This window comes from Pezoporus wallicus, unplaced genomic scaffold (assembly GCF_028554395.1).
Source record: "Pezoporus wallicus isolate ANWC-B61680 ecotype Strahan unplaced genomic scaffold, APGP_CSIRO_Pwel_v1 contig_7820, whole genome shotgun sequence".
Classification (NCBI taxonomy): Eukaryota; Metazoa; Chordata; class Aves; order Psittaciformes; family Psittacidae; genus Pezoporus; species Pezoporus wallicus.
The window spans coordinates 594,878-609,140 of NW_026641900.1; the positions used below are offsets into that span (position 1 = coordinate 594,878).

A 14,263-nucleotide genomic window follows, 5' to 3' on the forward strand; every position below is an offset into this window, starting at 1 on the left:
AAAGAGAGTTTCTGATTGTAAAAGTCTTCAAAATTACCCTCATCATCTGTATTTGTGCAGTGCAAACCAAATGAAAAGAGCCTAAACTGGATATAAATGCCACCAGCACCTCAAACTGAAAAATACTTGTATGCAGCAGGAAGCATTGCTCCGATACGGAGACAATAGGCTGCTGCAGTGGTCCATATAAAATATCCTATAAGGACAACAAGAAAGTAAACGGTAAGAGAAATGCTGATGCTGTCTTAACCATGGGACTCCCAGCAGAAGCTATTCAAGAGGCCACAGGCCAAGCAAACAGAGTACAGTGGCATATGCTCATACTCCTCCCTGTTACTTTGCTGCTGTAAATAGTTTGCCTTCCAGAGATAATAAAAATTACTTTGAGTTATGTGTTTTTGTGTTGGATTCACCCTTGAACATCTGCTGTGCCTGATAAAGGATAAGAGCTAATGAAATCACATGGAGAGTGACATGTGAGGTACTTTCTTCTTTTGTTTCCAGTTTGTGAGACAAACCAAAACCTGCATTTTTGCTATTCCAGCTTATGAATACCATGCCAAGGAGTACTCCAGAAACACTTTATAAAATGGAAGAATGATAGCAGATGAGGGTGGACCCTCCTTCTGGATTCCACCCATGCCCCCAAAAGACAAAACATGCTTACTTTGACAGAAGATTGCACCCCTCAGCCAGGATGCAGTTCAACTTTAGATGCCTCTACCAGCAGAGAAAGGCAAAGGCTCACAATTTTGCTAAAAGACAAGTTTCCAACAACATGCATCTTGTAAGAGCATCACTTCACCTACTGAGACTTCCTTCCTCCTGCTGCTGCTCTTGTTTTTGTAGCAGAATGTCTCCCAGGACTTTCTTTGAATGACAACTAAAGGCTTAAAAATTCAGAGGTGAGTTCGAGGAATGAAATGCATCAAGTAGAAGCCTCCTCTCCTTCACATGGATGCCCTCATTCCCACTCAAGTGACTGAGAGGAGACTAAGGGCCATTAATTTTAAGACATCTGTAATAAAAAGTTACAGCTTGTCGACAAGACAATCTGCTGCTGTGTGGAGCAGCTGCTGGCAGGTGGCAGTGTTGGAAGACCAGAGCCCTGCAGCCAGCAGCCTGAGCAGGGATGAGCGGGAGCTGCTGCCACAATCAACCTGAACCACAGAGCTGGTTATAGCAATCTAAGCCACATGTGCTAACGGCTTGCTCCTACAGGAGCGAAATGCTCTCTTGGTTTGCTCTCAAAATGGGCTTTTCCTTTTCCCTCATCTGGCATTGGGCTTTTGCTGTCCCTGCCATTAGTACAACACAACTTATTTTATCTGGAAAACAAAGCAAAAGACAGTTTTACAAAGAGACCCTATTTATTGTTATTTTCCACGTACAAACCTTAATCAATTTACTGATTACTTTTTTTCTTAAGAGAATTGGCTATGCAGCTGGCATAGGTAAGAAATCTTCCCTACCAATTCTTCTTGGCTTCTGATTTAAATGAAGCACGCTCAATTAAGCATTAATACCTGATCTGTACTACTGCCTGACAGTACCACACAGAGCGAGCAATGAACTGACAATCATAAGTGGTCTTTTTCAGCTTCAACCATCAGGATATGTTGGTATAATATACATGAGCAAACTGGGGTAATCCTGAACTGATCTAACTTCTGCGAGTTATGTACCTTCCTAATGAGTAATAGAGCCATTACTAAAGAAGCAGTATTACAAGATTTAATAATTATACTGACCTGTGCCCCAGTCTGACTAATGAAATCCTGGATAATTCTGCATGTGCTAAACCCCAAAATTACTCAAGAGTACACAAAAAAAAAAACAAAACCAGAAATAAGCAACTATAGTAGCAATAACAAAGTAGAAATCTGTTAAAAACCCATCTCGTTTTAGTACCCATGCACCCAGGTCAGATGAACCGAAGACCTTCGCCAAAAAGCAAACACACAGCCACTTGGGCAAGAGAAAAAAAGTACTTCCAAAAAGCAGCGTAATTCATCTACCTGCCTCTGGGCTATCTAAGGCTCTTTCAGAGGGAGATGAGAGATTGAATGTGCCAGAGGTGGGCTTTTGGTGTCATTACACAGATCTGCAGGGGGTTTCTGCCAAATCCCAAAGTCCTCTGACAGTAGCATGCCTCTAAATACATCATTTAGAAGCAATAGGTAAACAGAGACAGAGAACTGTATTTACTTTGGGAAAGTATCAGTCACATGGCTTGTATATATTAGCAGGTGAAACCCAGGAGAGTAAGCTGAACTACTTGTATCTGAAGAAAACAACTGATCAACATTTTTAAGGCTTCACAGAATTTTAAATATGTATTTACATGTGTGTATGCTATTTATTTTTGGTATCTTTAAATGGAGACTCTGAAGGTAGTGCCTGCTTTTAGCACTGTTAGGTGTGGATCAAACTGGCTTTAATATCCTTATGTTTTGATCAAACTGAAATCAGCCTGTGCGGCTGTAGCGTGTATGTGTCAGTATGGAAATCAGTAAGATAGCTATTATTAAACAAACAGAAGATTACAATGCTGGAAGTACCTTGGGCTCACTGTTGTAATAGATCACATAATTTCAGAGAATAGTTAGGGTTGGAAAGGACCTTAAGATCATCAAGTTCCAACCCCCCTGCCATGGGCAGGGACACCTCACACTAAACCATCTCACCCAAGGTTATGTCCAGCCTGGCCTTGAACACCGCCAGGGATGGAGCATTCAGAGCTTCCCTGGGCAGCCCATTCCAGTGCCTCACCACCCTCAAATTACAAATTTAGACCCTTCCCCAGGAAATACACATCAGAATAGCCCTGATGAGGTCCATGAGAATAATCACATCATGGGCAGAAGGCCTTCCTGTAAGTACCTGTTGCAGCAGGTCCTCAGAGGAAACCAGGATAACTCCATTTAAAAGGGGATGACTACAAGAAGATAGGGATGCCCCTGTGTTCTGGTTCAACTCTGTGTTGGGTTATCCAAGGAACAGGTCTCTTCTCCCAAGGGGGCTACAGTAGATCTGAGGGAGGCAAAAATCACCCCTGTACTTACAGACTGTGCCAGGCAAGCTGTATTGCTTGGGTGGCTTGCTTAGGACCTAAGAAATCGTCTGGGATGATATTTCATAGAATCACAGATGGGTTTGAGTTGGAAGGGACCTGAAAGCTCATCTAGTTCCACTAGACCAGGTTGCTCCAAGCCCTGTCCAACCTGGCCTTGAACACTGCCAGGGATTACTTAACTTTCACAATTACTTTCTCAGACAGACTTGTTTTGCAGCATGTGTTTACCTTCAGAAATGTTCATATGAAGAAATAAAAATATCAAACAATAAATCACAGAACTGAGGGTTCCACAGGCCCGCAGTGGAGCTGCTTTCAGTTCTGTTGTGCCAGAAGTAATGAAAGCAACTGGAATTCTGAAAGATCATTTCTGTGCATCCTTCTCTAAAAATAAAAAATCATCCCCACACTCCAAATGACAATGAGTTGACACCCAAGCATTCCACAAAACAACAATACAGGCCATCTATTAAAGAAAGCAACAGCATGAGCACACAGCGCTCACAACAGTTCCATGCTTTGCTTCTGGAATCACTCCAACTGGCTCAATACACAGCACAATTCCCAAAATGCAGGAATGTTGCTGCTATGAAGCACTTGGAGGACAACAACCAAGCCTCAGCTTTGTAATGATAGGATTTCAAAAAATGGCCATTTATTTTTAAATAGTCTCTGTGGTTTGTAAAGCTGTTTCTGCAGAGCATGGAGAGGATAAAGCACACATACTTCCACAGGCTTTCAGCTGCTGGCCCAAGTGCAGAAAAGGATTAAGACAAGACAGTTCGAATTAACATGATGCAAACTAGGAGAAACGAGGAAGAAAAGATGGCTCTGAAAACTACACTTTGCTTTCCCATAGAATAGGTGCAGTGCAAACTAAGCATTTTTCACAGCTAGCAGGATCCAACCAGACTGCAAAAGTATGAGGCATGGGAGCAGCTGAACAATAGCTCTATTCACCCGCAACCAAGTTCTCCAAATCCAGAGTCTCACTTTTGGGGTTCCCAGTCTGAGCCACGTGCCTTGAGTTGAACTGGGGTAGCTAAAAGATGAGCACAATCCAAATTATCAGGTAGTTTTGATAACACTTTAGTGAGGGAAAGGACAGGGACTGAGCCAAGCCTAGCAGAGACAGTGTGGTACATGAACCCAAAAGATATCCTCTTGGGCATGCAGTGGAGATGGAGAGAGACATGGGGCCCTGTAGAGAGAAGCAAAATACTATTATACCAGTTTATAAATGTTATTCTATATTATTCTAAGCACCACCTGGTGCTATACTTTACGAAAGGTGGAAAATACATAAAGGGGAGCTAAGTGACACCTCTGACATGAGCCACGCAGAGGCATGGACCTGGGTGAATCCATGGTGAATTTTGAGGGATGTTGGCACAGCCTGACTGTGCCAGAGCAGGAGATTTACCCTGGAGAAGTAAAACTGAACATCCCTGCTTCTGCCCTGCTCAGGAGCAGAGTAGCCTGCTCATGTGTGGGGAGAGGGGAAGAAGGGCAAAAGGGATAGTGCATGGGGCTGGCTAGGAACACTGTCAAAGCCTCTACTACCCCTGTTCCAGTTTGTTCTAGCTGAGAATCAAACCCACAATCTTCTCACCACAGCAGCCACATGACTAACAGTCTAGTGCTGAGTAACGATGAAGTAGGCACAAGAAATTAAGAAGGAGAAAGGTTTTCCTTTTGCTTATACCCTCTGGCTGTTTTCTTCTGAAGAAAAATGTCCTCTGGCCACTTCGGTGAGTAAGTTTACCATTATAGAAACTGCTCTACCACACCCCTGCATGGTGAATCAGTGCGAGTTATACAACTTTGATCGTTACAAGTGGTTGGATCTTCTTACCTCTGCAGTGCTGCTCACTTTACCTGCAGCGGTGCACGACTGGTTCTGAAGGAGAGGCAGCTATAGACAGGGGCAGAAGTGATACAGAGAAGGAATATTTTGTTTTTAAACTTGGTGAATAAAAACTTACAGCAGTGAGGACAATGACCAGGAGAGGAACGAGTTTCAAATCAGAAGTCAACGTGGAAGTGATCTGGTGACAAACCTTTATACAAAAAGTCACAGCGCATGCAGGTTTCCATAAATGTTACCACAAAGCCTCCCCTGGCAATGCTATAGCAACCCAAATACATAAAACACACAGGTTAATCCTGAATTCACATCCTAGCTCAACCCTCGAGGGATGGACGTGCCTGCTCTTTTGAGGCCTAACTCAGCTAAACACTCAGGGTTCAGATTTTTGCACCGGGTATCTTCAAATGACAAGAGAGATGGGGGAGGATTTGTAGAAATTGTTCTGTCCAATGCAATAATCCTGAACAAGTAGGACGAAGGCTGTACCGTTATGCCTATTTGGTTTTGTGCAATCATTATCAAGCTGAAGGTAGGAAGCTCACCAGGCTTAGAAATTAGGTCCTCCCTCAGCATGCTGTAAAGTGGAAGCCAAAACAATCAGTGGCCAGGTTTGAAAAAGTTGATCTTAGTAAGAAGCAAGAAAGGTTAAACGTACAAACTCTGTTACTCATTGAGATTTATTTGCTCAGTTCTAATTTTAACTTTGGTTAGCCCAATAAAAGGTATCACATCACTGTCTGGGTAGCTGTTGTACAAAAAACAATGCAGCTACCAACCTTCCTCCGTTGGATGACATACTTGGGCAGTAGCCCTTTAAAAAAAGCTTCAACTTCTTAAGAGCACATTTGGTTTTCCATTCATTATTTTCCTGATGCTGAAAGTAGTATTATTCATCCCAGAGAAGAATAGCTACATTGTATTTTAAAGGCTTCACCAAAACACTCATTTTGCTGCAAGTTTTCCTTCTTTCAGAATTTTAAAACACATCTACAAAGTGGCTGCTGGGCAAACCCATCAATTTATGGTCAATGGTATCTGGGAGAAAAAAGAAAGAAGCGAATAGGAGAAGAAATGAATGTTGTGATTGCAAGAGTGACTGCTATCTACAAAAATGTGGATGATAAGAAGGACTCCTCCCCCCATGAGATGAGCTAATGAATGGTGAATGTGGAATGACTTTGTTAAAAAGAGAGACCAAAATAGAAAAATTAATTCTGAATACACTAAGAGTGTACTATCCACAATCTGCAACCACCTGCATGTTCATAGCTCTCTTCCACCTTATCTTTGCTAACCTTTCCTGCGGTACTTAACAGAAGACCACCCTTTACCTTTTCCAGTCTTGCTTGACTGCTTGCAGTGAGGAAGTATCATCCACTTCTGCTTGGACCTTGCTTTCCTGTGATCCTCAACCTCTTAATTCACAGTGATGTGGAACCAGAAAGGCACAACTGACACGGCAGTGATAAATCATAGCTCTTCTGAAGGGCCAGCCATATTGTCCATATTCTTGTTTGGTTGGTTGGCCACAGAAACATTCACTTTTACTCTTTTTTTACTGATATCAAGCTGTTTGTTACCACTGAATCCAGCCCTGCTGCTTGATCATCGAACACCCACATGTACTAACCCTGAGGGCACAGTCTTACCCAGATGAACAGGATTCCTCTTCTCAGAATACATTTCTCTGTGGCAGCTGGCATGGGAGCTTTAGAACACAATCCTGATGAGAATCCAGATCCCTGGATCTCCTCTTCCTCCTCCCAGGCCCTCCAGTCACTACCAGAGGGGACAAATCCTTACAGATGAAATACTATTGCAATGGGAAAATTTGACTGCTTCTGGGACTTGCACCTTGAGGTCTGCAAGGCAGCTGTTCAGTGTCATGCTGAAAGATATGTGTCGTGCCACCATGAAATATCCAGTTAATGCTGGAACATGGCACTCAAACATGCTGCCAAGAGAAACCCTCTTTGTTTCTACCAGATCAGAAGCAATCGCACCATGTTAACCAAGCTGTATGCTTACCAGTTCCTAGTTACAGTCATAGCTCAAGCAGAAGGAAGACACTACACATCCAGACAGCTGGAAAAAACAGTTCCTGTTATATATCTAGCAACTTGACTGTTCTCCAATATTTATGGATCCCAACTGCCTCCACTTCATTATACCATCAGGGGAAGAAAACGTACAATAATCCCCTTTATGTCTCCTGTAATTGAATCCAACCATGATTATAACATATTATGGGCACTTGAAGCAACTATTAATTATTGAATACTTGCTTCATAATGAATTGGAGTATCATCTGCCATAGACCAACTTCTTCATATATTCTCTAACTCATCCAAGATGCTATGGAACTGGTCTATCCTTCAAAATGAATAAAGTAATAAAATCAATACAATAAAACCTCTTTTCTCTCCCAATCACACTGCAGACTTTGCAATACAGTCTCACCAGATTTATGAGAGTAAGGAGAACTGGCTCAAGCCATCATTGGATCAAAATCCTTGTTGTTTTCTAAGGCTGTCTAAGAATAGCACCTATGCTACATTCATTAACAATGATAAAATGTCTCAGTATAAGAGGAGACTGGAGCTGCCAGGTTTTGAATTGTACGTGAAATTCAGGAAATAGTAATAACAACAACATCAATTTAGAGAAACCATAGCAACTTTTTAAGAGATAGAGGGCCCAGCCTTCTGTTGGTCAAATGCCAAATTAAGTAAGCGCATTCTTGTTAATAGAACATGTCCTGGAAATACATCCCTCCAGTATTCTCTTGGTTGGGAAGCACGCTGTTCACTGCTGGATTTCCTAAACTGTTTCATAGTGCTGCTTTGGTTGTTCAAAAGCTGCTATACTTCATCCTGAGAGTGATTTCATCTTATGAGTGGCTGAAGTAACATGTATAAAATGCTCTGTGGTTTTAATTGTAAGGGCCCATTCCATATGCAGCATCACTCTCTACAGAGAAGCAACCACCTCTGAGGTGGAATGCTGAAGCGAGTTAATTGATACTGACTAGCTAACACTCATGCATATTGTAATTTTGGAATAGTATCTTTTGGAGAGACCCTCATAATTGATTACATCAGCCAGCTAGTTAAACTGTGCTTGTATGTCATCTTATTGTGACACAACTCTGGTAGAAGAGTACGGATGCTCTCCTGTCAAAATCAATGGCAAAATACTCAGTTAAATTCAATGAAAATAGATTTAGAACTCTAATCAGTTTACAGTAATGACTTAGGATGACCGACCTCCCTTTCACAATTTCTGATCAGGCAACAGCTGAGATAATTGGAAAAGCTCTTATCTTGCCTCTGCAGCTGAACACGCTGTCAGCCTGCACCCAGCTGGAGCTGTGGTGGAGGGTGATCTATGATTTGTAATGATCATCCCCACTTAGGAAGCACTCCAAGTCTCTATTCTGCCTGTAAAGATGAATCAAAGTATCTTATCAAAAACTGCTATCATTTTTCTCTGTAGCTTTAACTGGTTTTGTAAAAAATAATTTCCAAAACAAATATTTCTTATTATGAGAGTGTAGTGTTAAAGTGGTGCTAGCAAACAACTGAGTAATACAATATGCTCATGGTACATCAAATGGAAAATACTCCCATTAGAGCTAACATCAATCTACCAGCTATGGCTTGAGATTGTGGATCTCTTCCAGGGCTCCTGGTTACTTCCATGTTGTTTTTCCTGCTATAAAAACACAATTTTGCTCAATCCTTTAATGTAAGAATGAGGGTGGATACCAAAATCTTCAATACAGCAGATTCATACAAACACATTGATGCCTTATACACACATAGTAAAACTAAGCACATGACAGGGCACGTGAAGGAAACATCAGCCTACAATGAGTGCATATGAAAATATAATTGTATTTTACTTCCTTTCCTGCTTTCAACATTATGAAATTCTTGGGAAATGCCACAGTATTTTAAAGTAGCAATCATTCAAAAGTGTTTGCATATTGCATCTGTTTGTACTCCTTGCTATAGCAAATGTAAAGATACAGCAATAAGGACACATTGTCAGGGAGCACCAGGTCGTATCAGTTAACTGGGTTATGCTTCCATCCCATGATTAACTATATCATTTGCTAACAGAAGTACTAGGTGTCTCTGCTGGTCTCCTGGAGAAAGCATATTCTCCCATATTAGCAGCTTTTATATAGCAAACAGCAAGCAACCTTGAAAAAGAGGACAGAAATAATAATTCCTGGTACCACTGACCATTGTAAGAATTTATAAGACAGGAAACAGACAAGCAGGGAGGAGTTTCAGACTCTAAACCAAACAATGTTTTTCAGTCTTGCTATAAATACCAACCTTGAACTTGGTCTACTGGAATATCTCACAGACAGAATGCATTCTAAACCAGTACTAGATTGGGTCACTTCTGCTAATTATAAGCCCTGCCCTGTAGGTAGCGAGTGCCTCGGCCTCCCACTTGTTTCCAGAGGACCTGAGGGTGTTCCATCCCCTCAAGAGGATCAAGGTTGAAATCGGTGGAGAGCTACACAAACTTTACCTTCGAGCTAGAAAGGAACACAATCATCTGTAAACGGCACATGAAGATACCACATAAATACTGGAGGAACCTTATGCTACAAGAAAAATGAACAAAGCAGCATGATGTCAAGGGGTGACAACAAACGGGGCTTTGGGAAAACTCAAGGTTCATTTTAAATAAAGAAGGGATGCAGAAGCTTGGTTTCAGGAGTATGTCATGTATTTCACTGCACCTTTACAGCAGTTTTTAAATGGATTATTTATAAACAGGATATTTTGATAAGAAGAAAGATACTTACTCAATATGACAAGTACTATGGGGGGGGGTATGCTGGAAAGTGTTCACATAGAAATACAATCTGCGCAGCAAACTTCAGTTTATGGCAGTAAATTACTCTTTCTAAGCAGTACAAGAATATTGGAACTTATCTCTAATGCTTGCTGTTACAGTAAATGCTGAAGAAAAAAAGACAAAGCATTCAAAACCCAGCCCCTGGAAAGTAAAGAAATGTTGTTTTTCTGTGTCATAGTTTAATAATAGTTGGACAGAAGAATCAATCTGGGGCTGAAAACCACAGTCCTAGTTTGAACTCAGCACTGTGTTCGAAGCCCAAAAGATCAGCAGAGCCCAGACCTCCAGATTTTGGTCATCAGAGCAGTAATTGTTTTAATCTGTTTTTCTACATTGCAACAGCACGAAAACAAAATGAAAGAAAAGCCCTTGGACAATAACATTCAGAAAATAATCTCTACCAAGAAAATCAACTCCAGAAGGATTTACCTGTTTAATACAAACACAAAAGTATGAATTTGACATTGGAACTTACTTGAGAAAATGTATTTCACAGTGCTCTAGCACAAATATAATGGAGTTGCCGTGACTCACAGTGTTGTTTGCAAACTGCCAAAAAATCCCTTTTAGATATATGTATACAAAACTAATTTCAAAAAGATCGTAATTAAACATTAATTTTTATCTGGGAGACATACACACTTCACCTCAAATAGCTAAACATGCAGACAGGCTGTGTCTTCAACCTGACCAGAAGAACTGACCAGGCACTACTCTCAAATCCTGTTCAACAGTTTGATTGGGCAGCAATGCCTGTCTTGGCCTCCGAAACATCACTGATGAGAACCAAACATTTGGTTCCCCTGAACTAGCAATGCTTCCCAACACTTTACAGTTGGCCAACCCTCTTCACTTCAAAACTTCCTGTAATTGGCCTGAATTTTTCCAGCCAAAAAGAACTTTCTTAAAAATTCAAACTCCATTTAAGAACTGCGAAGAATTACTTTACAATATTTCCTCTTAGCCTGCTGCGTAAATGACTACGTTTCAATTGCTTCCTTCCTCTGAATTAGATGGACTGTTTGGCATTGGCGGAAACTAAGTAATTTCTACTCGATGCAACTTTCAAATCCTGATGCTACCAAATACTGCAATTTAGTGCAATGTACAAAGAGGTCATACATTACTCCTATAGATAGTTCTACCCTTTTTTCCTCCCTCCTCTTTATTACCAGTATGTTTTCCCCTTTCTGTAAAACTATTCTCATGAGACTTCATTTTACAAAGCATGCAGCGGAAAAGGCAAGAGTGCTTCTGAGCCTTACATCTTAAAATGACAGAAAATAACTTAAATAAGAGTGCACGATATAATTGACCTCAGTGCCTACTCATTGTTTACCCTAAATTCCCAATGAAGCCAGGCAGCTCTGAGCACTGGGATCACATTCAATAATGGTAGTTATGACAGAGTAATATATTTCACGGAAGTCTCACAGTAGTCTGCTTTCCAGCTATATTATATGCCTATAGCTTAGGATTCTTTGGTCCAGGATTCTACACTGTTATGGTACAGGCTTCCAGTAGTCACTGTGGTTGATTTTTCTAGATTACCTAGTAGCTGCTGACAAGAGGACAAAAGAAGTTTTGAGATCTATAGTTAAAGTTTAAACCTAATAGCTACAGTAATTGATTAGTTCTCCATGGATTTTCTTTGGTCACTGAGGTGTGTACAGAGACTACAGGAGATTATTTTATAGAGTAATTTTGGCAGCGCAGCAGGGTACCTGGACAATGGGATGGATACCACCCTCCTGACAGAAACCACGGGGGAGGGATCAGAGCAAAGACAACTCAGCCAGCAGAATCACTCCATAGCAAGCAGGGGGTAGGATTTTTTCCTTCCTGGGAAAGCAGCAAGATTTCTGGCCCCACAACTTGTAGATACCTGAGGTCTCCTGGGGGACAGAGTAATTTTTACTGGGAGTCACTGTCCGCTTCAGTCCTAGAGGTATCAGAACCCAGTTCCCTGGCCACTTAGCTATATTTAATATTTAGTAGCTAACATGTTGAATAAGGCTCTGTAAAACATGGTCATATTATGTTTACTGAACCAGAGTAGGACCAGATAGTTAAGCAGCAGATGCAGACGTGGCACAAAGTTGGTTTCGTACTGGGGGTGCATATAAAAAGGTTGAAAGTAGATACAGAGATGATAAAGGTTGATGGCTTAAGACATCTTGAAAAATAATGTCCTTTTTTTACCCACATACCAACCTAGCACCACATCAACTGTCACAGCCTCTGCTGAAACAGCATATAAGTGAGTTGGAGGGATCTCTTTGATGGCTACAACAGGAGCTGGTCAACCCCTGTGGAGGAGAGTGGGATGTAGAGATGGCTCATGCAATTGCATCTACCAGAAACTAAGCTAAGACAAGCATTGCCTTTTGATTCTGCTATCCAAAAGGCTGCAACATATTTTGGTATGAACCAGCAACAGTCAGGAGAGGCCTCATTCAAATGCCTGTTTTTACACTTGACCCACGTCTCAGTTATTTTCAGTCCCAAGTACCTTTTACTGATATCTCAAATCACTCTCTGGAATCCAGACATGAGCCAGATGCTTCCAAATACAAGGTCCTCTCAAAGGTCACCCTAGATGCTGAGTGCTGCGTTTCAGGCACCTTGAATGAACCTGAATTTCAGAAGGCGAATAGTCAGCACTTTCTAAAAACTCAACCCTCAAAGCACCCTCCAACTGGATAAATAAAAATTAAGGCACTTGGAAATCAGTTGTTACTTCTGAAAATCTTGCCCATAACTAGAACAGACTGATTGACAAGAATAACAGAACTCACAGGTAACCATAAAAAGATCCATGTGTTGCTGTGCTCAAGGTACTTACAGTGTAAACTTTATTCACATTCATAGTGACATAGTTTATGGCAAAAGGGTTTGCCTTTTCTGTCCAGTAACCGTATTTTACTCTGTATCTCTAGAGAGCAAGAGTCTGCATAAGCAATGAGAGGAGAAAAAAGAAAGTTGATGGATTACCAGTTTTTCTTTTGGTGATGAATTCAGTTGTCTGGAATCATGAATGTTAGTACAGCAGGAAACGAGATAGATATCTTTTGTCAAAACTGTGATATAACAAATGTTAATATAATCTCAAAGGGAGGTACCGTTCAGAGTATCTTTAAGAAAAAAAAGATAAACCATATCCTTAAACAAAGGCTGCTTTTAACTATGTGTAAATAGTCTTTGATCAATCAACTGAATCCTTAGAAAGGGATAACATAACACAACACTCCTACCACAGTTGGGTAAGTGCTTAAAATTTGTTCACGGAAAGGATGCTAGCTGGCAGGGAGACCCAGCTCTGTATCTGTATAAATTAGCACAGTCCTTCTGGAAGCTGCAGTCAGTGCAAGGTAAAACGGGTTGGTACTGATGCACTATAAATGCATCTGACATCAGAGAGAAATTCCTCCCAAGGGCCGTCTTTGGATTTCATGGCTCTTCTGCTTCCTCTGCTGATTCCCCAGACAAGCCTATTAAGAAGAAAGAAGATGCTTAAAAATTCAGTGTATCTGGTAACTACATGCACTACATTGTTGACTCCATCAGTTTGTAAAACCCTTGGTTATAGCTGGAGGAAACAATTTATTACATGCAAAGCAGTTATGATAAAAAAGCATAACTTGCAAATTCAAGCACTCACAAGTTTAGAAAATAAAAAAAAATAAGGCAGTAAGGGCAATTTGACATCAGCTGTTTTACGCATATGATGGATGACAGAGTCTAAGTTATAAAATCACAGACCACTTTCACATCATAGAAACATGACAGAGAACAACTGGGCATATGATCTGAGACACAGTTACTCCAATCTACCTGCATTTTGCCTGTCCCTTTTTCTAGGTAGAACTGGCAATACAAATTGCAAAACAATAGAAAATTGGCTCCATAAACCCATTAACAACTATTTTATTCTATATATTTTAATTTTTTTTTAATACCAGACTAACATTTTGGAGAAGGGGAAAATAGCAAAACCCTTGTATTGAAGATAACTTCTGCCTCAAACTAAAACTCTGAGTTTCCTATTTTCAAGTACCAGTTCAAGATATGAATCCATCCTGTACTGGATATCAATCTTTGCAATAATGAACCTGACAGAATTGAAAAAGTTGCTTGGAAAATCCAGGGAGAAAAAGAACCGTGGATAATCACACGAATTTGTATAGGCAAATACATGCATGACTTTACATTGAACTGATTATTTAACCCAGCTCTTATTATTTAACAGGTCCACTCTTAATTTGTGTTGAAAATGATTTAACTTAAATTCTTTTCTAATAAATGTAAAGCAATCCAAAATATACTCGCACCATCTCCAAAGGATATATGAATAATAATAAAAAAAACACACAGCTTTTATGTTTTGTTCTGTGGTGTTTGGGTTTGGTTGTGAGATTTTTTATGAGCCATTTCTG

The 14,263-nt window shown here is 40.5% G+C and overlaps 1 protein-coding gene across 6 annotated transcripts in view; it reads right to left on the reverse strand.

Moving 5' to 3' along the window:
- Positions 1-9,802: 9,802 nt before the first annotated feature.
- Positions 9,803-14,263, reverse strand: part of BBS9 (Bardet-Biedl syndrome 9) — a 259,496-nt gene continuing 255,035 nt past the window's right edge. For all 6 annotated transcript variants that reach the window (XM_057425767.1, XM_057425764.1, XM_057425762.1 and 3 more), the window contains one exon: positions 9,803-13,318. Coding sequence is in view for 2 of the 6 variants with exons in the window: in XM_057425769.1 (XP_057281752.1) it covers positions 13,278-13,318 (41 nt within the window). In the remaining 4 variants the exon portion in view is untranslated. The remainder of the gene's footprint in view (positions 13,319-14,263) is intronic.